Raw genomic sequence first — 26,159 nt, forward strand, 5'->3', positions numbered from 1 at the left:
ATTGATGATAAAACAACTTCTGATTTAGCGAGTTCAACGCCCTCACAAAACAAATTCGTAGGGAACCTAAATGGCAAAATATCTTTGATGGTATGTCTAGTCAGTTTTGAATTTATCCTCGTATCCCTATCTGGGTGATTTACTACTGAAACACATGATGCAGAAGAGAAGCAACCCGTTCTATAGCAACGAAAAAATAGACTTCAAAAGTATACTCCTGATGTGGATAGGTTTGTTGAGAATAAGCAGAAGAATTTTAAGATTTAATATATAGAGTGAGTCTTTTACACGTACAAATATTTTGAGAGTAGTTTTTTGAACTTAAAAGAATTGTATCCCATACCAATTTTTCCGATTCGGCCCTGATAAAAAATATTGCCATTTTAAGTTGAGCTGTGCCACCTCTCGAAAAACAATATTACCTTTAGAATAACTAGCTGGATCTGCGACACTACACATCTATGGATCTCTTAATCAGAGTTGTATTCAGCCAAAGTACCCAATTTTCCAAATTTTTCCTTCAAGAGTTGGATTCTTTGAAATTTTGGTATTTGGAAGACGTAGATGATATCTTGTGTTCAAAAAAAATTAATCGAATAAATGAAAAACTATATTCTGAAATTTATTTCATTCTATGAAACCGGTTGAGAGGTAGAACTAAAAATAAAATTTTCATGGTTTTTCAACAGCCTGTATCTTTTAAACCGAACCAATTTAAAAAAAAAGGTATAGGAAATAAGTGTTTCTTTTGACCCCAAGAATCTACTGTTGAAATATTGGTACGAGTCAAAGACTCACCCTGTATACTAGGATATCGAGTGTTCAGCTGTAAGTTCAGAGGTGGTAGACTCAATCCATCTGTTGCGGCAGCTCACATGACGACATGAAAATGAATATGTCTGTAATACCTGATAACAAACTATAGTTCATTCGGAAGTAGTACTGTATACAAAACAACATAATCGTCAAACTATCACGAAGCGAATATGAAAATACCCCCTTAAAGTCTATTTTGCTCGCCATCAGAGCTATTCTCTTCGCCACACCATCTACATCTCGCACTTCAGTTCCATGACTGGCTTCAAGAAGGCTATATCACCACAAATTTATAGTCCAAAGCATTCATTGTGTTGACTAGCAAAGTCTGAAAGACTCTAGGACATGTGCCCGAATAATGTGAGCGTCTGGTAATACTCCAGATACTCTAGCGTCAATTCATGTTGAGATTTTGAACCATCTGTGTTTTTTATTGGTAGTGGATATCCTTTTCTAGTACTGAGTCCTACGCGAAGGATGGACGTTTTTCAGATGGCTAGTACCTTTATTTCTTCTCATTCAGTCTCGTAATTAAATGAGGATCTAAGAGGTTTGGTGGAGAATTCCCACAGCATTTTGCGTTCTTTTTGAATGGAAGTTAGCCATCCGAATGTTATAAAAAAAATTCAGCGATTATATTCCCGAAGTTGTTCGACATCCACGCGTGTCACAAACATACATTTAAACATTTATAAAAATTTGAAATTACTTTTATTTCTTACCCATTGAGTTCACACGACCTGATTCATTTCATATTGATTCAGATTCAGGAGATTTCTTCCTCAGAAAATCAGAGCAATTTACGTCATTAATATAAGTACATTGATATCTTTGTGAAAAACAATTTAAAAGTGCACAAAAGCAAGTGATTATCTCACATCAATTGGAAATGGTGCTCTCAGTCAGTGCAATACGATCTACTTGTGCAAAAAGCGAATGTACCTGAGGTTTGGGAACCTGATGGAAAGGACAGCCCAAGGCCTGTATCCTCTTCTGGTGGTTGATGAAAAATCTCCTTTTCTGAGGAAGATACCATTATAACTTTCGGTTTTTCGTCTTGGATAACTGATCTGCTGACATTGCGTTTCGATACATCTGGAACGAAAGGTACCATGAGTACCGTCGCAAAATCATCAAATTAATCTTGTGAAATTTAATAAATCGCAAAAACTTCAATTGTGCTCGACGAACTATATCTGATGACCTCGACGTCATTTTCGCGATATGTGAGGTTTTCGAATATCAATTTTGTTGTCATCTATCGGTGAGTTTGATAATCGAACAGAATTGTTTTATAAGGCGTGGAGTAAATAATCGAAAGTAGTTGAATCAAAAAAGAAGATCCCATATACAGACAAAATGATTGCGTTATTAACGTATTTTAAGTAGTGCCTAAGATATGGAGATATTTTGAAAGAGAAAGGCTGCATCAACGAAACCTTCTTCCATCCCATATTTTTTCCATAGAGTGATTTTTGAAATCGAATTACCAGTTATTCTTCTACCATTATTCATCACCCTTACTATCAGTTATCGTGTGTAGCAATTTCAAAATTTTTTCAGACTTATTTATCAACACAAAGATTTTCTAAGCGTCATGCAGCAAGGGTGTACCCAAGTTTTTTCCATAGTAATAGTACTGTCTGCATTCATATGGAACATTTCGTTTCTTTCATTAGTTTTTTCAATTCGAAAATTTTTTTTCACATACATATGAATTCAGGTCGACAAAATAAATCTACTGAAATAAATAGCAATAATAAATAATTTTTTTTAATTATTATGAAATAATGTTGAATTATGTTTTTGCTATTTTGGAAAATGTAGCTCTGGAGACGATATACCTCCCGAGGAACTTTTTGGAGTGTTCCAGATTCGGAAGACTCCTCTAGAGTATTTCTCTTTCGGTTTTTTCCCTTCTCCTGAAACTATGTTTTGTAAGTACATTTTTCTATACCGAAGAAGGATTCCGGACCAATGAAAGGAGTTTGTGCTCCTACATTTGTAAAAATGATCTTTGTGGAGAAAGTGTTATGGTTGAAATTTGCTCAAATTCGATCTCGATTATATTCAAATTCAATGTGAGTCGTAATATTTAAGTATATATAACCAACAAATTCTGGTATTATGAGGTTTAAACAGAACAGAGTTTAGTTGGTATGTTCAATGAGTATTAGCAATTAGAAGAAATTTGTGGTAATTTATATCAACAAGAAATTTATTCATCATCATGGCATGGTAACATAAAAAAATATTAGCGGATTGTCAGTCAGTATTTTGAAGAAGTCAGTTGAATTGAAAAATATAAAAGAATATTTATGAGAAATACATATTTGAATTATTTTCAAATAAGAAAAATGAAGTAAAAAATAAGATGAGGAAATTACAAGCTTATGTAAGATCTGAAATTCATTTTTCATCCTCCATCAAAAGTAGAAGACATAAATACACAAAAAACAAACAGATGAATATATTGGGTATTCTTCTGAAGATGAAGAAAGATATAAACAAGAAATTAGATGAACAATCTAAGAAATTGGATGAATTATTTACGAAATTCAATGAACAATCTGAGAAATTTGATGAAAAATGAATTGAAGAATGTGCAGAGAGAATGGAGAGAAAAATTGAAAAAATTCAAAAGCAATTGAAAAAAGAGCATGGAGACTAAATCGAAAAGAATTATATTTTACTCAAAACAATATTCGAAAAGAGATAAAGGAACAACCAGGTGATAACATAAATAATATAAATGAGAATGTCGAAATGCAAAATAAACCATCAGAAAGAGTCATGAAATTTAAATGGAAAAGTAGAAGAAAAACATCTTGTACCAAAGCAATCAATTAGAAATGATGGAGAATTTTCCCATAGAGCATTTTTAAGGTTGAATCGAGGGTTGAATAATGAAGAACTAAGATAAAAATGAAATGGGAACAATACGAGGAGCTTAAAAGAGGGAATATCATCAAGGAAAAGTGAAACAGATTGGAGAGAAATATATAAAGAAGATAGGGAGAACGACATGGAGGAAACATATAACATTCAAGAAAGAAGACGTGGGCTAATAGTTGATAAATATTTTTTTAATATGATCGCAATTCCCTTTAGTTATATTAAGATTTCGAACTCTTTTATACTGTAATGATATATTCAGTTGTGAAAATTTAAAATGTTCATATTCCCAAAATCTTCAATTTGAGAAATAAATATTTCAATTTTTGGGATTTTTTTGAGCCAGTTTGTTACGAACCGTTGCAACTGAATTTTATTTTATATATAAACTTTATTTTCTCAACGGTCCGTTTTTTTTACTCCGAAAGCAATTAAGATATTTCTCATGAATATTATATCATATATTTCAATGCAATCGACCACTTCAAAATACTAACTGGCGATCCTCCAGTATTGTTCTATGTTACCATGACACCCAAAATTTTCATACACTAAGCATTTATAATGAATAAATTTCTTATTGATGTAAATTAACACAAATTTCTTTTTATTCCTAATACTCATTAAACAAACTAACTAATTCTGTTTGAACTATGCGACCTCTAAATAATGTTGCTCATATAAAAATTACTGACATTGAATTTGGATATTATTGAGATTGAATTTAAGTAAATTTGAACCATAACAGTACAGATTGAAGGACTTTGATCGAATTGCATCTGCATATAATGGTAATGCAATAAATAACGAGTACCACTACTAAAAAAAATGTTGGCAGTTCAAGGGGTATTCTTGAAGAAGTCCTGACAATAATATCAGTCTTTAATAATTTCTGGTTCAACTTTTGGACATGCATCTGAAATTATCCTCTTCTAATGATCAATATCCTTAAAAGAACTCTGCTGGTGTGCTGGTGAACCCTTCGTTATAAGTAGCAGGACTTGACTCTGGATATCCAGCAGGTCTATAAATGTTTTTTTCCATGATAGAAAAATAAATAGATTTCCATTGTCGATTTGTTTGGACACACTGTGTGAACTGATGGAGAATTAAACAATGAACAATAGCCATGCAGTTATGTTCGTGAAATTATTCCTAAAATTACTTCGATCACTGCTAACAAAATTTTGTAATATGTAAACTATAAGCCTTCAGCGCATTGAATTTCGAACATAATTTGGGCACTAATAAATACGTTACTCATCATAAGGCACGTATATGAATGTGGCAGGGAACAATGCAACAGATAATGCACTCCGTAGTTCAAGTTCCGAATCAACAACTGAGTATTGAAATTGAAGGTTATTAAATGAGTTAGATTTTGACTCCCCCATTGGAGCTGGGAGGACATACCGAAAAATATATATCAATGGTGGGCCCGAATGTTCGAATAATCAATTTATTCGAAACCATGGCCCATTCATAATAAATCATCAGCAAATATCACGTCAGAGTCGAATTAGTTAATACGAATAATAGGCTCCATTAAAGCGTACACGAATTTGCCTGAATCTAGGAAAATAAAAAGTACAGAATCAATCATTCCAGACCATTTTTTTTTGTGTAGCAGGGGGAAAATCTGCAAGACAGACGAACACACCCTCTCCTGAGAGGGAACAAGTGTGGGGATTCTCACTCTCCTGAGCTCGAGACCCACTAAAAACCCTAAACTGCTACTTCATAGGTTCCGGACATTTTGCCTATTAACCAGTTGACTATTATGGTTTCTGGACTCTCACACGATCATAGTCGTGTTGATAGTTGTATGCTGCCTATATCTTTTATAGGTTAAGCACTTCTTTGGTTAGTTTTCAAATCCTTGACTGATCTCTCGGTCTTGGGTGGTAGGTTCTTGACCTTCTATTTTCTTCTGTTGGATCGTAATCGACTAATCTTCGTAGTTCCTGATTTGGATGTTGTTTGGCTTTGTCGAATATCCTTTCCGCCTTTCTCTTCATAAAATCTGTAACTGGTTCCCATTCCAAGTCCTTGTAGATTTGTTTGTTCCTAACAAACCAGGGTGCATCCATCGCCATTCTAAGGAGTTTATTCTCAGTGGCCTGTATTCTCTTGATGTGGGTCTTGGCTGCGAAGCCCCATGCCGCCGATCCATATGTGAGTTGTGGTCGTGCGATAGTTTTAATCATCGTCAACTTGATGTTCTTATTCATATGACTATTTCTGCCTATGAGTGGATAAAGTCTACTCATTGCAGCTTTTGTTTTATCAACTGCACATTTGATATGGTTTTTCCATGTTAGTCCTCTGTCAAGCTTCACTCCTAGGTATGTTGCTTCATTTTCCCATTCAACCTCTTCTCCATCAACTTAAAGGTTTTCTTCCATCCTCAATCTTCTTTCTTTTGCAGTAATATTGCTTGAGTCTTTCTTCCATTGATTTGGATTTTCCATTCGATGCACCATTTGAGTAATTCACCTATGGCTTCCTGCAGTCTCTGGTGTATGATCTCTGGGCGTCGATGTCTGAACGCTATTCCTGTGTCATCTGCGTACAAGGTGAGCTTATTTCTAGCATTCTTCGGGATATCATGAACGTATATTACGTAAAGCAGGTCCAAGTACTGATCCTTGAGGCACCCCCGCTTCCAATTGTCTAGTTTGAGAGGTTGCTCCATCTACTACTGATGAGTAGAGACACCAGCGGTGTCTCTACTCATCAGCGGTCGACCAGAAAGCTGACCATGTATTTCTTGGTTGAACACAGAAGGTCATTTATATGGATCAAGTAGCGGTCGTGTTTCAAAACTGAGCCTTTGGGAAACCAGACTTCAGATTGGTTATTACCTAGCTGACACAATTCAAGGCTACATAAATACTTCTGTAAGTGAAATTCTGTTAAAAAATGAACAGAGACCAGATGTCAGCAAGTCAATTTCGTTTCCTGCTACATCGCTTCAACCAGCCAGAGAATCCGAGTGATTTTAACAAAACGAAAATCAGCCGAGAAATTTTTCGACCAATATTTCACAGCAAAGCCACATAGATTATTGCATTCGAAAGAATACGAGTCCTATAACTAGAAAATCAAACAACTATCAAGTCACTTCACTATCGAAAGGGCAAAGTTTGGTGACTTTAACCAAATTGTAGGTCAGGTTAGGTAAGGTCTTTAACAAGGTGTTCCTGTATATTTTCCTTTTTGATAAAAAAGAGTTTGTGGAGAAGATAGAAACCAAAAGAACATCACTATTCAGGAATCTTCCAGGAATGCATCATTCCGAAAAATTCCTCCAAATTTAAAACTATGCTTTTTTTTTCAATAACCTCATTCAAAGAATAAAATCTGTCAAATACCTTTTTCTGATTCAAAACTGAATACGGAGATAATTGAAAAATTCATCAAATTATTTTTGATCCTTCAAATTTGAATAACGTTTTCGAATATGGCAAAAAAATGTTTATAGTTTGGTTAGGGGGTTATAATTCACTGTGACCTTAAGCTCTATTGTGCCTCCCATCAGAGCTGTTCTCACAACTGCGCCATCTATAGCTCGTCCTCCAGCTCACGAGTTCAAATGAATTCCAATATCTAAGAGGGCTTTAGAGGGGCTTAGATAATGTGAGAAGTGTTTGGAGCAATTTCTTGGAGTGGTGGGCCTTTTCACCAATTTCTTCAATTATAAAGAATTCTGAAACCTGAAACTTATATTGAAAATAATGTAACTCAGTTTTGTTATTTTAAATTTCATTAATTATTATGAGCCACAGCATTCCAAGACAAAGATTCTCACTTTGATTTATTCATATTACTGAAATAGGTACCATTTTTCAACAAAGATAATTGAAAGTAACATAATATCGCTATTAATTCAAGTTTCATGTCGTTGATGTATATAAAAAACTTTGGTTGAAATTACACTAATAATTTTTTCTATCGCATCAGATTCTTTGGATTCATCTAATCTAACTTTTTACCGAATGAAAGAAACGCTTTTCGTGCGTTAGATTGAATCGTTATTGAAGAATCTGATTGTAACTTTTTGTGAAAAAACATTTCCATACAACATACATTACCATATATAGGTTAACGTCATCAATTATCGATTGAAATTTATTCTGGGAGGATTCTGCTTTTCTTAATAAGATTTTTAGGGTTTTCACTCCCAATCTTTGAAACAAAATCAATTAAAAATGAAATAAACGATTTGCTCCTGCGTAAATTCTTGCACTAATTTGTCAGGAGCAAATCAACTAGAAAAAATTGTTGCCTGACAATGAACTGAAAATAAAGGACGTTGAAATTAGTGCAAGAATTTACGCAGGAGCAAATCGTTTATTTAATTTTTAATTGATTTTGTTTCAGAGATTGGGAGTGAAAACCCTAAAAAGTTTATTAGGTAATGTCATCAATGTTTAATTTTGTTTTTTATTTTCATTAAGATTTGCATTTTATGATATGAACGAGTTTTCAAATTGTAAATGTGTTCATCTGTGATATTTCTTGTTTGTTGAATTTGGTGATTGTTCATTGAATTGTTGTATTTATTGTTTTTTTATAATATTTCTTTTTGACAAGTGAAACAATTTGATTGTAAAACACGAATAATGGTTATGATTACATATTTTGGGTACATGAAAGATTCAAGGAAAGAATAACGTTCAGTTACAGAACATTCACCTTCGAAATTTCATAGCCTACTTGACGTCCTTGACGAAGAATATTTTTGAACTCAAGGTACGTGGATAAACATACAAAATTGAAGTATTTCAAGGGGCACAAATCCTCATTTTTAGCGAACATTTGTTATCAAAACTGATTATTGAATCATACGAAACTATGATTTTAGTATTGTTTCCAATTATTCAATAAAATGATCCGAAACGCGAACGAAATTTGTTCGATTAAATAGGAATTTTCGATACATTTCAGACGAGATGCCCTGGAATTCATTCGTTCCGGATACAAAGGGAAAATCAATTGTGCACCAAGAAATTTCAATGTGAAAATCGCATATGAGAAACTTGAAATCGAGGTACGAAAAAATCCATATTTTCGTCTGAATCCAGCTAATCTGGATATCATTGAACGTTTCATCCCTGTATACAATAGATTGCCATTCACAGCTGTTAAAACTGTTTTACGACGACATCAGCACGACAGAAGTAGGGTGGATTTTCGCGAGAGAACTTTTTCTGAATGGTGCAAACTTTTCGGAGTTTTTAATACTTTCGTGCTTTTAGTCGACTAAGCACTGAATGGGTTCGATTGAATTTTTGAGACTAATCAATGAATAATGAATATCTGAGAGCTATTACCATTTTTAGTGCCCACTCTTTGCTGGAAATCTTACGGAGCGATTTTAATGAAAATTTGAGGGGAAACGCAATCGGCGTCCATACCTTTGGTGGGTATTACAATGAGAGGTTTCAATAAACAAACACCGGATGAATTCGAAAGTACCGTTTTCGCTTAATCGCTGTTATGATGATACATACCTGCATGTTACTTTTGCACATGTTATCAGATAAATTGCGTAAGATGAAGTTTTATGTTTTTGTTATGTTGATGATTCTAAAAATCATAGAAACATAGGTAGATTCATTCATAAGGGATTTCTCAAATTTGCACGTCTCTTATCAAATCTAGTAAAAACTACCTGTAAACCTGCAACATACCGAGCTTCGCACTATCCATTACCTCTAGAAGAGTTCTTTCAGACAACAATAGATAGATTGGTGCCATTCACATAGCTACTTAGAAAAAAAACATCCATTCTCCAAAGACTGGAGTGAGATAGTTGCTTAGTGTCGCCAATCACAACTGAGACAGTTGATTCGGACATCATTGTCACATCAATTTTCAGTACGAATAGATAGGAAGTACGTAAGTTTTTCAATATAACGCCACTGCCTTAGTGTCGCGCTAGACAGAGAAACATCGAATGTGTGTACTACAAAACATTCCTTGTAGCAGTGAATGTCCATTCCATGTATCTTATGTTCTAAGCACAGCTCACGAGTCCCTTTATTACCAAGTCATTGATATAAATAATGAAAAAAACTGGGCTACTACCCTGTGCCCGACCACATTCTTCGTAATAATTTTGTATTTATTACCACCTATGACCGCCTTTCTTGACATACAACATATGATTGAATGCATTCACATGCTCTGCCTCTTATTACATATTTTTGAAGTTTTATCAGTAAGTGTATTTAAGGTTTATACGCCTTGCTGAGATCTACATGCACACCAATGTCTAAGTTCTTCTTCTCGAATTCCTGGAGGATAAAACTTATTGATAAATCGATAAATAGCAATATTCGTTGATTTAATTCTCAGAAAACTCTGGAGAAAACTACAATCCTGAAAAAATCCTAGCACATCGCCAACCCCAGAAAATAGAACTAAGCTCATAGGACTCTAATTATCCAGTACCATACAATTTTGCGTATGATTCAAGAGCTTAGGGAAATACCTCAGTAAAAAACCCTTTCTGTACTGATTGTAGTGCATTGTGGAGGATGAAACTGTTTACAAAATAAGCTGAAATATTTCATATTGAAAGGCATATCGCACTGCAAAAATCGATCCTTTCCTTGAAGAAAAAAGATCCAGGTAGTCTTATCCAAGTAACCAGAATATTTCATACGAAATAAGAAACAAAAGCAGAAAAATGTGAGATAATAAAATTAAGTTCTTTAATATGTCAGGTTGACCTGAAATTCACGACCCAATTCAAAAAAGGTTCGGAAACTGCCTGTAAGCTCTAAAACCATCCTGAAATTTATAAATCGGACAATGATTAACCAGATGATTTATGGTTTCTTCTGGTTCCCCCCATTCACAACTAGAACTTTCAAATTAATTCTATCGTGAAAGCATACTATTGCATCGTCCCTGACCTGTTTTTATGCGATTAAGAATAAACCATATTTTCCTGGGAAGATCAAAACTAGGTATTCGAGGGATCACTAACTAATTCATGGTTGAAAATAGTGCACGTATTCCATTCAGACTGCCAAATGTCCTTGTCCCTTACATTCGAATTAAGGAATGAGTTGGACCACGACTTCATTCTGGGAATTGTATTTTGTGGAATATAGGACAGAATTGGAAATGAGTCAGAAAAGGAGTGAAATTTATTCCAAAAACTTATCACTGCACTCTGTTTACGACTATGGAGCAGTACAATGTTTGAAAGAACTGGTAACCATTGAATAGGTGAAGATCAGATTGAGCTGTGCATTAATTTTTGGCACAAGGGTAGTATTACCCCAGACGGGGCAACAATATTCAGCAGCCCAAAAAACTAAAGCTAGGGCTGCCGTTCGAAGAGTAGTTGAATCAGCACCCCATGAAATACCAGCTGGTTTATGCAGGATGTTATTCCTATTTTTCAACTTCAGACGCAAATTTTCCAAATGCTCTCTGAAATTCAGCCAGGAATCCAGCTTAATTCCTAGATATTTTGAATGGAAGTTATGCTCCAAAACAAAATAACCGAAAACTACGCTGAATATTCTATATGTATGATTGATTATGCGAATGGAAACAAGAAACCTCGGTTTTATTTTGGTTAGGGCTCAAACGCCACTCGAAAAAGTAATTCCTCAAAATTTCTGAATCTGTAGACAGATTATTCTCTATACATCTTAAATCAAAATGATGGAATGCGAGGGCAATATCATATATCAGCATTAATAAATTTCTCAGAAGAAGTAGTAGGGATATCGCACAGATATAAATTGAAAAGAAGAGGTGCTAAAACTGATCCTTGTAGAAGATCATCATTCAAAGTTTTGAAATTACTACTATTATCATCAACAAAAACACAAAACATTCTATCTGACAGCATGTTTTTTAGTAAGCGAACCATCTTTCCACACTCTATCATTCATTCATTCATTCATTGCTGTATCCCGTTACCGAGAATAAACCTACAAAAAGATTGAAAAAAAAAATATGAGTGCTATCAAACCCTAATTTCCTAGGGCTACTTCTTACGGCTACTGTGACTGAAGAGACCCAGCCGCGATCTACAGATCCTTCCAAACTCCGGGCATGGATAGTAACCAACCAGAACTGGCCGCCGCTGTATTTTTCTCGATACCCATTATAACTGTGGACCAAAGACCTCCACAATGATCTATCTAACGCTAGTTGTTCCCAGTTATGATTGGCATCAACTGATTTTAGGGATTGATGCAGTATATCCTTGAACCGCTTATATTGGCCTCCTGGTTTCCGAGCTCCTTCTGTGAATTCGCCATACAGAGCTATTTTGGGAAGTCTTGTGTCTTGCATCATCAGAATGTAGCCGCTCCATCTGAGTGGGGCTCTCGTTACTTGAGATTCAATTGTTTGTTGCATTTGAAACTTTATGAAACCGTCTGATGTGCATTATTTGTCTTAGATGACGTTGTTGCATTTGTTCAAGCTGTTTAATATGTCTGCTGTAGGGTGTCCAGCTTTCGCTTCCGTAAAGAAGCGTTGGGAGGACCACTGCTTTGTAAACAGCTGTCTTGGTTTTCAGATTGAGGTCGTGATTTTGAAATACTCTGTCCTTTAGCTTCCAGTATGCCCGTGATGCCGAATCGATACGGTTGTGTATTTCCGTGTCCAGGTTAGCCATAGAATTTATGAAGCTTCCCAAGTATTTGAACTGCTTGACTTGTTCTAGAGTTTCATCCTCCAGGCTGATATCTGTTTGAACGCTTTCTGGCGGACTAACCATATTGAAGTTCCGTGATAAACTTGGTACGGGTTTGTGCTCTGAGGCGCTTCAGGTTAAACAGGCCTCCATCAAATCTGAATCTTATTCCAACACCTCTTACAGGCATACTCATGTCAGCAATTATCGGAACGGATATGGCGAAAATATTGAACAGTAACTCTATCATATGCTGCAGATAGATCCACAGTTTAGTTTATCATTGAAACTTGCTTCAATGAAAGTAGTGAGGCTCAGAACCAAATAAAAACGATTTCTATTTTTCCTGAAACCCCCTTGACAATGTTGGAAGGCGTCTTCTAAAGTCGATTCAATAATAAAATTTATTTGCCTCTCTGAAATTCTGAAAGGATCACTTAATAAATTAATGGGTAGATAAATACTAGGATCAGAAGAAACCTTTTCACGTTTTGAAATTCCTATGACTTTCACCTTTCGGAATTCGGCCATAAGATCGCAAGAATTTAGAATATTAATATAAAAATCGTGATTCAGTATCGTCCATTTATTGGGTATTTGGACAAGGATTTTATTAATTCTTCTTGTAGTAACAGTGCTAACGTTTCGAAGTCCTATCGACTTCTTCTTCAGAAGAATTCAACAAACATAATACTCTTTGTTCCATTCACAGGAAGAATTTAATGAGGTTACCCTTCAATTTTTACAGATGTCCACTCACATACTTGTATCCAATCTAATCAAATCTTAATTTCTCTTGCCTTACGCAACAACAAGACATTACCCTAGTAATCTATTAACCTTAATTTCAACTGAATTCCCACTATAACAAGAAGAACTTTCTGTTTGAAATATACTGACCATCTTAAAAACCATGATGGTGAATTCTTTTGCAGACCTGAAGAAGATAGGATAGGACTTCGAAACGTCGACACTGTTACTACAAGAAGAACAAATAAAATCCTTGTCCAAATACCCAATATCTGTTATTATAAAAAGATGTAACAACCAAAACAAGCCCATTTTTCCTAGATGCTTGATGAACTTAGGATAAATTCGGTCGAAAACAGCAGCCTTCGGAGATTTGGTGGATTTAATTGATTAATAGAACTAAGAATTATTTATCTGTCCGTAATTTTTCCTGAAATATTATATTGTTCCAAATATTTTATATTACTGGTACTGTAATTACACCATTTCTTTGAAATTTCAATATTAAAACATGAAAAATTATACGTATACATATTTTGATAGAAAATTGGGTTTTTCTGAAGAGAACATTCAATATCCTCAACTTTTGACGAGCAATTCATTTTGGCTGTGGTGGCGCATTACTTCTAAAGCCTCATTCATTCCATTTAATCAGTACTGATAATGAAAATCGCTTTATTACTACTTCTTTACTCTCATTTCTCATCCCAGTGGAGAGCATCTTCGAGACGATTTCATTCGAGTACAGGCCAAGCTGTATATTTTATATTTCATATATTCCATGCTAGGTGTACCGTTGTTATTCGCAAATTTTATCGGCTCATGAGGCGGATCTAGGGGCCGACCTTGCTTCATAAAAGCGTTTTCATATATGTTTTGAAATTTACGGAAACAGCGGGTAAGGGAGCGTATCATCTTGAATAACTGTATATTGTCCTACACAACATATTCTTTAAAGTTAGTGCTATTACCCAAGAGAATAGGAACACACTCTGAACAACGCTCCACCCCCCAGACCAGGAAGGTGAGCCACAAAAAGTATGCTTTCATTGTACTTGTGAATATCACCGCTGAGAATAAGTTTCTCCCTGTCTTAACCTTAACTTTGGCCATTACAGCATCACGTTATTGTAATGCTGAAGTTGCTTCTTTCAACGTAAGGTTGTTCATCATTACACATTACGTTAACTATGATGGCGTATACCGCGCAATATTAAACTGCGTAATTTGCCGGTTTTTTTCGGAACATTACCACCCGAAGAAAGTATAACTGCCCAATTTAAATTATTTGTGGGGATCTAAATATCCGAAACGAGATGTCTTAGTATCGTTTCCACGGAAATTTTAGGGGAAGTTTGATATATGGAGTAAGAAAGCATTCGGCAATACAAATCCAATTCAGAGCACATATATTTTCATTGTAGATTCAAAATCTGCTTCACGACGAGAAAAATATTCGTTTTTGAAATTTTTCTCAGGTAAACAATCTACTGAATGTGATGAAAATTTCGGACCCATTCTCTTTGAGTCGGTACAGGGTGATTGTTTATATTTTACACAAAAAGTCTCAGTAGATATTGGTCTTACAAAGACGTTTAAATTGGCTAATATGGAGTATTTTATATGGGCATTCAGAAATCAGGAAATGCAATAAGGCATCGTAAATCTAAAAATCTTTTTCAACCTGATATTTTTCATCATTTTTTTTTCCAATCGGTAGAGCTTTCTCTTCTGATTTCAATTACATATACAGGGTGAGTCTTGGACTCGTACGAATATTTTAACAGTAGATTCTTGAGGTCGAAAAACACTTCTTTTCTATACGATTTTTTCCGATTCGACCCTGATAAAAAGATATAGCCATGTTAAATTTTCATAACAAGCTGTGCCACCTCTGGAAAAACAAAATTACCTTCAGAATAAGTAGCCTAATCTGTGACACTATACATTTGTGGATCTTATAAACAGAGTTGTATTGAGCGAAAGTACCAAATTTCACAGATACTTTTTAAATATCGAACATCAAATTACTCAAAAACGGCGCATTATACGAGAAAATATGAATAATACTTTTATTTTACAAAACGTTCAAATATTCATTAGATAGCGTTCAACTTAGTTGCAAGAGTTGGATTCTTTGAATTTTTGGTATTTTTATGGTACGTAATGGTCATAATGAGAAAACTGGAAGACGTGGGTGATATCTCGTGTTCGAAAAGGATTCATCAAATAAATGAAAAACTATATTCCGAAATTCATTTCATTCGATAAAACCGCTTGTGAGAACTACATATTACATTTTTTATGGTGTTTCAACAGCCTGTATTTTTCAAACCGAGCCATTTCGGAAAAATTAGTGAAGGAAAAACGTGTTTTGAAAGATTTGTACGAGTCAAAGACTCACCCTGTATATATTTCATCGGGGTAATCTTTAGCGATTTTCGAAAATATAGATTTTTCGACTAAATCTAAGGCAGTTGTGTGCCTAAGTATTCGTGTGGTTTATTCTTATTTTTCTTGGAGAACAGTTATAAACTCAGCATGAAGTCACACATTTTTTCTAATGCTTTGTATAATAATATTATATTTCACATCAATTTTGTAATCTGAAACTCATGGAAACATATAGTTTTAATACATGAGACATTCCTTGATATACCTCACCGAATTAAGGTGAAATGTTTTGGTAATTTTCTTTTCAACAATGATTGATAAGAACACAACATTTGAAAAAGTCAAGTATTTACACTGCTCCACAAGAGTAAGAGATATCGTATTCAATCGTTTTTAAAAGTATGTGCATGATCTTCGAGAAAATCGCCGTAAAATCATTTAAAACTCAATAACAACTTGAATCGATGCAATAATATGCATATGCTTCATGAAAATGCCAAGACGTAAATTAACAAACGCCGAGGCTAATAGGGCTATCGGAGTGCTACAGGGTGACCTAACTCAGGTTGTTGTAGCGGAAAGGCTCCAAGTCAGCCAAAGTGTGATATCTCGACTTTGGAATAGGTTAGGTTAGGTTAGGCTCCGATTTGAAAGGAGTTTTCTGAAAATGCCAAGACGTAAATTAACAAACGCTGAGGCTAATAGGGCTATCGGAATGCTACAGAGTGACCTAACTCAGGTTGTTGTAGCGGAAAGGCTTCAAGTCAGCCAAAGTGTGATATCTCAACTTTGGAATAGGTTCAGGGAGACAGGTTCCGTGTTGGAAAGACCAAGGCTTGGTGGGTGACAAAAAACAACACCTGCTCAGTATCGTTTCATCACCGTTTCGGCGAGAAGAAACCCTACATCTACATGTAGAATGTTACGGAATACTCTTCAAAATGCAGATGGGGACCAAGTTACCATCGAAACCATCAGAAGACGTTTGGGAGAGGTGAATCTAGGTTCTAGACGTCCATTGAAAGGACGTCTAACACGTTACCATAAGCGTCAAAGACTGGAATGGGAAAGGAACATATCAATGGCGTAGTGCCCTTTCCACAGATATGGACGATTTTCAGATTCTCGAAGAATAAGGGTATGGACAATCCCACGCATACCCCGTTATCGTCGCTATGTCCAAGAAGTCCATCCATTCCGAGGGGGTAGTGTTATGGTATAGGCCGGGATATGTTTCAACGGGCGCACAGATCTACACATTTGTAATGCCAATATGACCGCCTTACACTATAGGGAGTATGTCATTGACAATGTTGTGCCAAATTTTCACGCTGTTATTGGTGAAACTTTTCAATTTCTAGACGATAAGGCTATACCGCACCGTCCAGCCATAGTTGAGAATTCGCGCGAGGAGCTTGGTATTCCACATTTACCAATACCTCCGCACTCACCAGATTTGAATTGCATAGAACATGCATGGGATATGCTCCAAAGAAGATTGGATAATCGTCAACCTACCCCAGAATCCTTAAATGATCTGAGAGAGCTTCTGCCCCGTTTATGGAACCAAATTCCTCAAGAAATGTTCATTAACCTCGTGTGTAGTATGCAAAAAGGATGTCAAGCTGTTATTGATGCCCGTGGAGGCCATATATTGTATTGATAGTCTTAAATTGCTTGAATTCTCTGGGAATAAAATTTCGTTATTTTACTAGATATTTCTTAACCATCCTGTATATGCTGAAGACCTACAGGCTAAAATTAATTTGCAACTTGAAATCATATTAATATGAATTTTCATCACAAAAATCTTATTTCAACTATATTTTTTGCAATTTAAGTCAATATCCCTAACTCACGTGGAGCAGTTTATATCAACTTCTATAATTTTTCATGTTTCCGTTGAAGCTTTCTCGAGAACCAATTTTTTTTCATATCACATAACACACAGGTATTACAAAAGATCTCATATGGAACAAATATTTACATGATCCATATTTGGTCCATTTGCGTTCTCTTCAGAAAGGAAATTTGTTCCTTGTTCAAGGCGGACACAGGAACATAGCTGCTATATAGCTGTTCTTTATTTGTGCTCTGAATGCTATATTTAGGTTACAAAACAAGGCACACTGAACATATTCCTCCTATTTAGCTGCTCTGTGGTCACCTGGGTATGTGACCCATGTTTTTCTTTCCTCAGGTGAACAAACATAAAATAATGCAGAAATCCGGTTATTTTTGTCAACGATTTCCTAAACTGATCTGTCCACGATGACGTCATTGGCTAGCTCTGTTGAACAGAGTATAGAAGCTCTATAAGCGGCAAAACGGAGCGGAACAATTCCAACTAACACTTTTCCACTAAGAACAGACATATCAATCAGGCTACAATGAGTCGGCCTTTGTTTTATTCAATTTCATACGGACACCCACCAACGGCAGACCGCATTGTTGGGAAAGAGCGGCGTAAAAACCTCCACATAAATTCAGGAGGAAAATAGCACATAATAACACCAAGGTTTGAGTATTCTACATATGAAATGTTTGTTCGCCGCAGACTTGTACGAAATAAATTTTCATTCGGATAGCTGTCTGGAGTGCTTCATAAACGCCGAATAAATTAGGTAAAAGTAGATTTCCCGCATAAGTTTTGCGTTTCCGCCATTGTGCGAACTTTCGAGCTCGAAATGGAACTTTAAAACGTCTATCGCTCCACTCTTTTAAGTAGTGAAGTAAGATGATTCAACCGAAATTTTTCCCTCGTCAGAGTGTACGAAGTTGGAGGGAGGAAAATGCCGACTTCGCACCCTGGAATTTTGCGGGAGAACGTATGTTGATTTCTTTGATGTATAACTCAGAACAAACACCACCATTCGGCAAATTTCAGAACGTTGCAAATTCGGCACTCTCATTCGTGATCGACGAATTGGATTCTCCGAATACGGCGAATTATGGGATATTCATTTCCCAATTAGTTATCCATTCTTTCTTGAGGTGTCTCAGAGCCGCAGTTTTCGAGCGAATGGATGGTCCTCAGTTTTTTTTTTCAGAATTATCGGCATTGCTTCGTTCAATGATAGCTCAACAGTTTTTCTACTTTGAAACCTATAGTGTAGATAATTGGTCAGATTAGATTTTCGTGTAACCCCTCATTCCTTTACAATTAAGGGACGACGAAAAATATCGTCAAGCTGTTGATTCAGGGATTTCATTGCCGACGATGGGTACATTTACGAGGGTGTATTGATATTGTATCGTGGTTTCCTCGGAGAAAACTTATCTCGAGCGCCCGCTATGCTTTTCACCAGGAAGAATAGCAAACCTACCAGAGTAGCTGCTAGTCGGAGACAGAGTTCGCTGTTATCTAGGGTAGTAGCGATAACGAAGTAGTCAAAATCAAATTATGTACCAGTTTATTCACACCTTCGGAAACTGATTATATAAACAACGGAAATATGTGTAGGTATGAAATATGAGTGAATCGATCAGCGAACATACATTCGGGAAATTCGATCCGATCACGAGCACTTTATAAAGTTTATACCGTGTACAGTGAAAAATCAAAGGTTGTTCAATAAAATTTCTCCAGAAATGAAAGAAACACAACCAGGGCGGATCTACTCGAGACTTTTACTCGCTACCCCAAGGGCTACGCTCCATGACTGATAGCGAAGAAAAGGTCTATTTTGAGCGCAACTACGGGATTTCACTGACGACGAGCGGTATCTCTTATTCTCCACCCCAAGGGCTTAAACACCATGACTGAAAAGAAGAGATCTCTATTTCAACACTTATGACGCGGAAACGCGGACAGGGGGGGTTGACGGGACTTCCTCTTCACTGGGCTTACACACCATGACTGATAGCGAAGGGAAGAGTTAGACTCGCGAAACAGGGTAAAGTACGGCACAAAATAACAAAAAACGATACAGTACAGCAGTGTAAAAGAAATAACCGGTGTAGGTCTAATAAAGAAACTGAACGGTATAGACGGAGACCTACCTCCTTTATTCAAGGCACTCGCGGAAAAACGAACAATAAAAATTAATTTCTAAGAGCACCTTCGTAACAAAAAATTTATTCTGAATTCGTTGAACGGCTCGTCGTGAACACAATCAAAGACGAATCGCAGAGAAAAGAGCTGAGAGAGTAAAGAGACAAAAGAGTAAAAGAGATCGTCGCGGGGGAAAATCTGCTTTTATAGGCAAATCCCCCACACGTTAAAAATCTGAAAATTCCAGAATGCGACAAGAGTGAAAAACGTCGTCAGCTCCGGTTTATCGCATATCAACATCAGAAAAACGCCGAAATCTTCATTACCATAGCAACGAACAATAAGTCATTAGAAGTGTCAGTGTGATGTTTGAGGTTAAAAAAGTGAACCAATGTTATGCAATACATTAAAAGAAGGAAGATGTCCACCGAAACTGTGAAAATCGAAAAATTTCAGTATCGAGCCATCATCAAGTACCTGTATTTAAAAGGGTTAAGAGGTAAGCAGATTTAAGAAGATATGCTTAATACCCATGGTGATCAATGTCTCGGACTGCAAGCTTCAAAAGAGGTAAATTTTCCATTGAAGATGATGACCGATTATTATTATTATCTTTTATCATTCGAAGCGGGGTCGTTGTGGCCCAATCAGCCTTTCGGGAACTGCGACCATGCAGATGCAGGGTAGAAGCATCGCGTTCGATCTGTGCTCGATTTGAAAACGTGTAGACTTCTTAAACCGAATTGTTACTATGAATGAGACTTGGGTACATTTCTAAGATCCAGAAACTAAGCAACAATCGATGGAATGGCGACACTCTGGTTCCTCAAGACCTAATAAGTTTCGTGTCCAAAAATCGAATGGAAAAGTTCTTGATTCAGTTTTTTGCGATTGCCATGGAGTAATCATGATTGATTTTTTGGATAAGGGTAAAAGAATAACCGGAGATTACTATTCGACATAATTGACCACTCTAGGGGAAAAATTAAAGAGAAAAGACGCGGAAAGCTATCCAAAGATGTGTAGGTCTGGTTTGCAGAGCAAGAAGAAACATTTTTTTTGAAAGGTCTAGAGACGTTGCAGGTTCGCTGTAATAAATGTATCCAATTAAGATCAGAATATGTTGAGTTGTTTGGTTCTATAGTAGGCTAAGAATTTTTCAATATATCCTCGTACATATGTTTCCATTTCAAAAACCGAAGGTTTATGGAGTTGCGCCTGAAGGGTTGAAAAAATACACTCCATTTGATTGCAAGAAAATTATGGTAATCAAAAACCAGTTGATGTTCTTCAGAATTTTCATTTTGAGTTATTGGTTGAAAAAATATTTATTTTATTCCAGCCATATGCCCAAAATTGTACACCTATCTTTTCCTGATTTTCAAACGAACCGATAATTTATGAATAGAATTGTGTTTTGAAAAGACATAAACGAATTCTGGGATTTTTGTTGATTCCATTGCAAACCTTTATTGCACAATTAATGTGCATTCCAGTTAAAACACCCTAATATAAAATCTCTCTGCGAACATCGCATCCAGAAAATTAGAATTGATTGGATAATTTGAATAATTGACATCATAACGCAACTTTTGGAATCGATCAGGAAGTAATGACTGTGTGCAAAAATGTTATTTACCTGATGTGATGAATTCATCAAAATCGGTCAACAAATAAGGGAAAATCTCCGCAAACGCAAATATGTTCACAACATCATATTGAATCTGGCCATCGTTTTCGCTCGCTCTCCTATCCAATCTGCATATAATTATGTTTTTCATATACTGTTAATGAGTTTTCGTTACATATAATACCTACACAGAAACAAGGTGGGGTATTTTGAGAGCTTTCCCAATGAGAACAGAAAATTCAAAATTCATTGCATAATAATTTGTCGATATTCATCTCATTAGATGTGCTTTTCCATTTCATGATGTATTATTTATATAAATAAATAAAATTGGAGTGGGTTTTTTGCATGTTATACATGGTGAGTCTCTGACTTGAACATACATTGTAACAGTAGTTTATTGATGTCAAATGACCTCACACGCCACACTTTTTCCTTCACCATTCTTTCCGATTCTGCCTAGATAAGGGGATATAGCCATTTTGAGTTTTCATAATGAAATATTCCACCCCTTGGCACCTGACAGCATTAAAAGCATTTGAACCTCAGAAATATCCTACCGTAATTAAAAGAAAAACAAGCAGAATCTCACGTGTTCCATTTCATTTATTTCAATATGTTATCATTTATTACCGTTGTTTATTTCATTTCGTACGGTGGTAATTTTCTTCAAAATTTTCAAGAATGCACCTGTAGGTTCTTGTTTCTAATAATAATAACTTTTATTTGCAGAAACTATAAATACATACTCCACAAATAAAGAATATTCCCACAAAGGCTTAGCCTGTCTGAATCATTTTATTCTTTTTATTTTTATCATTAAAAGGAATCCAAGACTCTACATAATAATTATAAGTCGTTGTGTTTGTGGATCCTCATGAAACTATTTTTGCTGGAAATTCTCTAGTTGATATAGTCGTTTTCGCAACTTCCTCCTGTTTATTGTTCTATTTATATACAGAGTTAGTAAACAACGTACATAATTCCTGTTTTGGACAAAAATGCAGGTCAATCTTTATTATACTTATGTTATGTTATTTTATAATGCGATTAACTGATCATTGATGGTGGCTTTTCATCAATGAAATGAGTAAACTTATTGAATTCGAATTTTTGATTCTTTTATGAATTTTCATGTCAATCACATACACTTTCAAAGTAGTTGTTTTTTTTTTAAAGTGTTCGTGAATATCATTTTTCATATGGTAGTAATTGATGAAAGAACGTTGCAATTACGTACATGTAATGTTCATTTATTTTTTTAATTGTTATTTTGAGTTGATTCCTTCAAAACTATCAATCACTCCTTGAGTTTATGTCATTGTCATGTGTACAGTTTGTTATTCTCATCATTTTGGAACAAACATTTTTAGTTCAATGATTATATACAGGAGGATTCATAACTATTGATAGCACGAAATGTGCCTTGAAAAGATATTAGGTACCCATATATAGTAACAGTTACGAATCACCCTGTATACGGAATTTTTTAATGGATTCTGTTTCTTTCAAGCATTGATGTATTCAAATAGTTATTATATCCTGACCGATATGAGTGATTCGGTTTATGTAAATAACAAAGAGTTTCGGGAGAATTAATCGAATACAACTGAACCCATAAAAATTTAATGTGTGAAAAGATATAAAAGATAATTCGAATCAAAATTCGGTCGCATCAACTTCAGAATATGTCGAATGAGTCCGAAAATCTGAAAATCTTCTCCGGGTAGCACTCGAATCATTCGCCAGACATAAAAGAATTATAACTCTAGATATTTGATTTCTGATATTGAACGATAGACTGAAGTTTTTGCTTCATTTACTTCTATAGGTCTTGAAACAAGTACAACAATCAATGAATAAATTTCATATAATATTATAATTATACTTCCAAAGACAAATAATTGGAAAGAATTACTCGGTAGATAAGATAGAATATGCGTTATAATCATTCGATTCAAATATTCCGCTTTTAAAAAATGTTATCAACGACGAGACCACGAGACTCGAGACGAGACGAGACGAGACTAGTATCCTACGAGACGAGACTCCGTGTCTTATCGGCGAGACGAGACGAGGCTACAGTAAAGTCTCGTCTCGTTGGTCTAGTGGGCATGACTAAAGTTTAATCATTCCATTCCTATGAAAATTCAAACAAAAAATACATCAATGACTACATCCTTCTATCTGGCTTTAAATTAGTCGGCGACTGCAGAATCCTAACTGTTATCCATAGAAACCCCTTTACGTTCTGATAGTATAGATTGCGAAGACCTTCTATAGTTTATCCATATAACCGTATTAAGTTTTAGAGCAAGTACCGCAGGCCAATTGATAAATACCTAACTTGTAATATAATGTGATTTAGAATGAATATGCTTCAATTAACGAGTCGAGAATTCAGTGAATTCAATGAAGATGAAATATTAAGCTACATGAAATACGTTTATAATATTATCAAGAGATGTTACGCTCTGAATCGAACTGGCCAGACAATATTATTCAGGGTGCCAAATCTACAGAAAAAGAATATTCCATTCAAAAAGAATATGCCAGAGACAAACAGTGTGTTTGTCACTGGTATATGCTAACCAAGGTTAGAGACGACATCACATCAAAAAAATTCGCACCCCGATGAGAGTAGATACGGAACTGCTGATAATTAAATGCTGGCACTAGAAAGATTGAGTGGTCTTGCACCTGCCAACAGAGAAAGCATGATGGTGTGGGGTTAGTTCGATTCACATTGGAACATTTCCTAATATTATTTGTTTCTACATATGTTAAACAAATATAATTATGAATTTATACATATTTTATTATTTGAGGTGGAGAGTTTTCTTCTTTTTAAAGGGTGTTTTTCCTTGATGAACTTTTTAGGTTTTTGCTTCTGTGTATTGATTGGTGGCTCTCGAAAAATCACAATTTAGAACAGCAGTGGAGAAGATCTCATAATGTTTTGGCAGCTTAAATTATTTTCATCGAATATAACCGATTTCCAAACCAATTTGGAAATATCCTTCAATCTGGCTATCACGATGCCATAGATTTAAGGGCAGATCTTTTTATCGGAGATTCAATCATATCATCACGTCAGAAAACATTTCGAGACAGTCAAATCAGAATGGATTGGTTAATTAATGATCACCTAATTGTATAATATTAATTATGTTATCTTTGAACGGGAGCAAGCCATTCATACAACACAGTCAGCTTGTCAGAGATTCTTTAAACTTCTTCAAATTGTTAGGGTGCAAACGTGTACAATGTACAACACTTCGGAAATATTTTGCTAAGCTTTTGAGGAGATAGATCCTGATAATACTCACATTCTTTGTTCGAATAGCTCTTCATTTCTGTTGCCTTTGGTGGAGCTGAAGGCATCGGAATTTCTGTAAAAAAACATTCCTATAAGCACCAATATTAAAAATATTCGTGAGAAGTCAGAATGACTTTGAATCAGCTACTGAATTGAATGAGAAAATGACAAATTTCAGCAAAATTCGTAGAATTCATCTTTCAAATGAAGATCTGGTTCTATAGGGATAAATGCGTCATTGAAGTTTATATTCGAAGCACTTTACTCATGCCTTTTGGTATACAGGGTGGGCCATCCATAACTTTCCACCCCGAATATTGAGCTTTGGTACGGAATAACGAAAAAACGCTCGGACAGGTCAAATTTTGTTGAAAGGGGGACAAATATGAGTGTTCAAATGAGTTTGATATCACTACCCCTCTAGCTGCAACCCCTAACAGCTCTCATTTTTGAAAAGGGAAACGGGGTCGAGCCGCACCTTGTTGAAAAGGCAATTCAATTTCCTGCATGAGAGTTTTTTTTTCATCGCTTTATTATTATACAGAGTGACTCAATATTTCATCAATAACTTTCACACGCCGAATTTAGATCTTTGAGATGAAAATACGCCCGGACGGGTCAAAAAGGATTCATCCTGTTTAATAGTTAAGCGTTCGAAGAAAAAAAATAATACACTTATGCAGGTAATTATATGACGTTTTCAACAAAGCTACTTGACCTATTATCTCTATTCAAAAATAATTGCTTTAAGTGGTAGTGGCTAGAGGGGTAGTGATATCGAAACAAGGATTTTGTATGCGAGTGAAAATAAAAGTGAACGGGGTTTTTCACTATAAATTGACCCCCTCCCCCCTAAACTTTGCTGCTAATAGCAGAGATACGAAAATATGTTGTACGAAATGAAAAATGGTTTCATACAAGGAAATGTCAGTGTGGACGACGATTTGAATGCAAATTCATTTTTCCAAAAGGAACATTTTATATATTTTTCCATTTTTGGCTAGCCCTTTCTTTTCTGATCACCAATATATATGTATTTATGCACATCAAATCGTGGTGTCTTTTTCGAGCAATTTCTTCAGCTGGTACTGTTTAATTCAAAGGAACATACTTACTTTTTTTTTCGTTTCTATTGGTTACAGTTGACCATTTATTGAAATAATGATGCTTTCAAACAAATTGCTTGAATTTAAAGAATTTTGGAATGATTTCACAAATTATTTGTATTTTTATTTCGAAAATTTGGAGCTCTGAAGTTGTCAACTTTATAATTCTCACATCAATACCTACTTCAAGTTTTTTCTTATTCGGGCACTATAGTTCAACAAGAGACATACGGAATATTTTGTTTATGTTTTGGTAATAAAGATTCCATGAAATGACAGAGATACTTCAGCTTGATTTTAAAGTCGCCAAAGAATGTTAGTAACAAAAATGAGTTCTACGTTTTACTGTTTGTGAAGTATGTATTGATGAGTATTATTTTGTCATTACACCGTCGAATGGGTAGATAAATGTTGCTCTCTCTCCTAATAGTAAACGTTGAAATGCGAGGTAGCTAACAACTTTAGACAAATTTTGAGTTCAACGCGATAAACAAATAGAACCATTTCGCGAATGAGGTTTTTTAAATGATAAATAATCCACACTATCCCTACTCATATTATAAATGTGAAATTCCGTGTGT

The 26,159-nt window shown here is 35.3% G+C and overlaps 1 protein-coding gene across 3 annotated transcripts in view; it reads right to left on the reverse strand.

Annotated features, from left to right (window-relative positions):
* The window catches only part of LOC123321652 (lachesin), a 437,549-nt gene that overhangs the window by 22,817 nt on the left and 388,573 nt on the right, over window positions 1-26,159 (reverse strand). For 2 of the 3 annotated variants that reach the window (XM_044909374.1, XM_044909373.1), the window contains exons 7-8: window positions 24,483-24,545; window positions 1,759-1,911 (exon numbers count right to left, since the gene is read on the reverse strand). In XM_044909374.1, the coding sequence (XP_044765309.1) occupies window positions 1,759-1,911; window positions 24,483-24,545 (216 nt within the window). The remainder of the gene's footprint in view (window positions 1-1,758; window positions 1,912-24,482; window positions 24,546-26,159) is intronic. The other variant, XM_044909375.1, reaches the window with a different exon arrangement.

The sequence above is a fragment of the Coccinella septempunctata genome, chromosome X (genome assembly GCF_907165205.1).
Source record: "Coccinella septempunctata chromosome X, icCocSept1.1, whole genome shotgun sequence".
Taxonomy (NCBI): Eukaryota; Metazoa; Arthropoda; class Insecta; order Coleoptera; family Coccinellidae; genus Coccinella; species Coccinella septempunctata.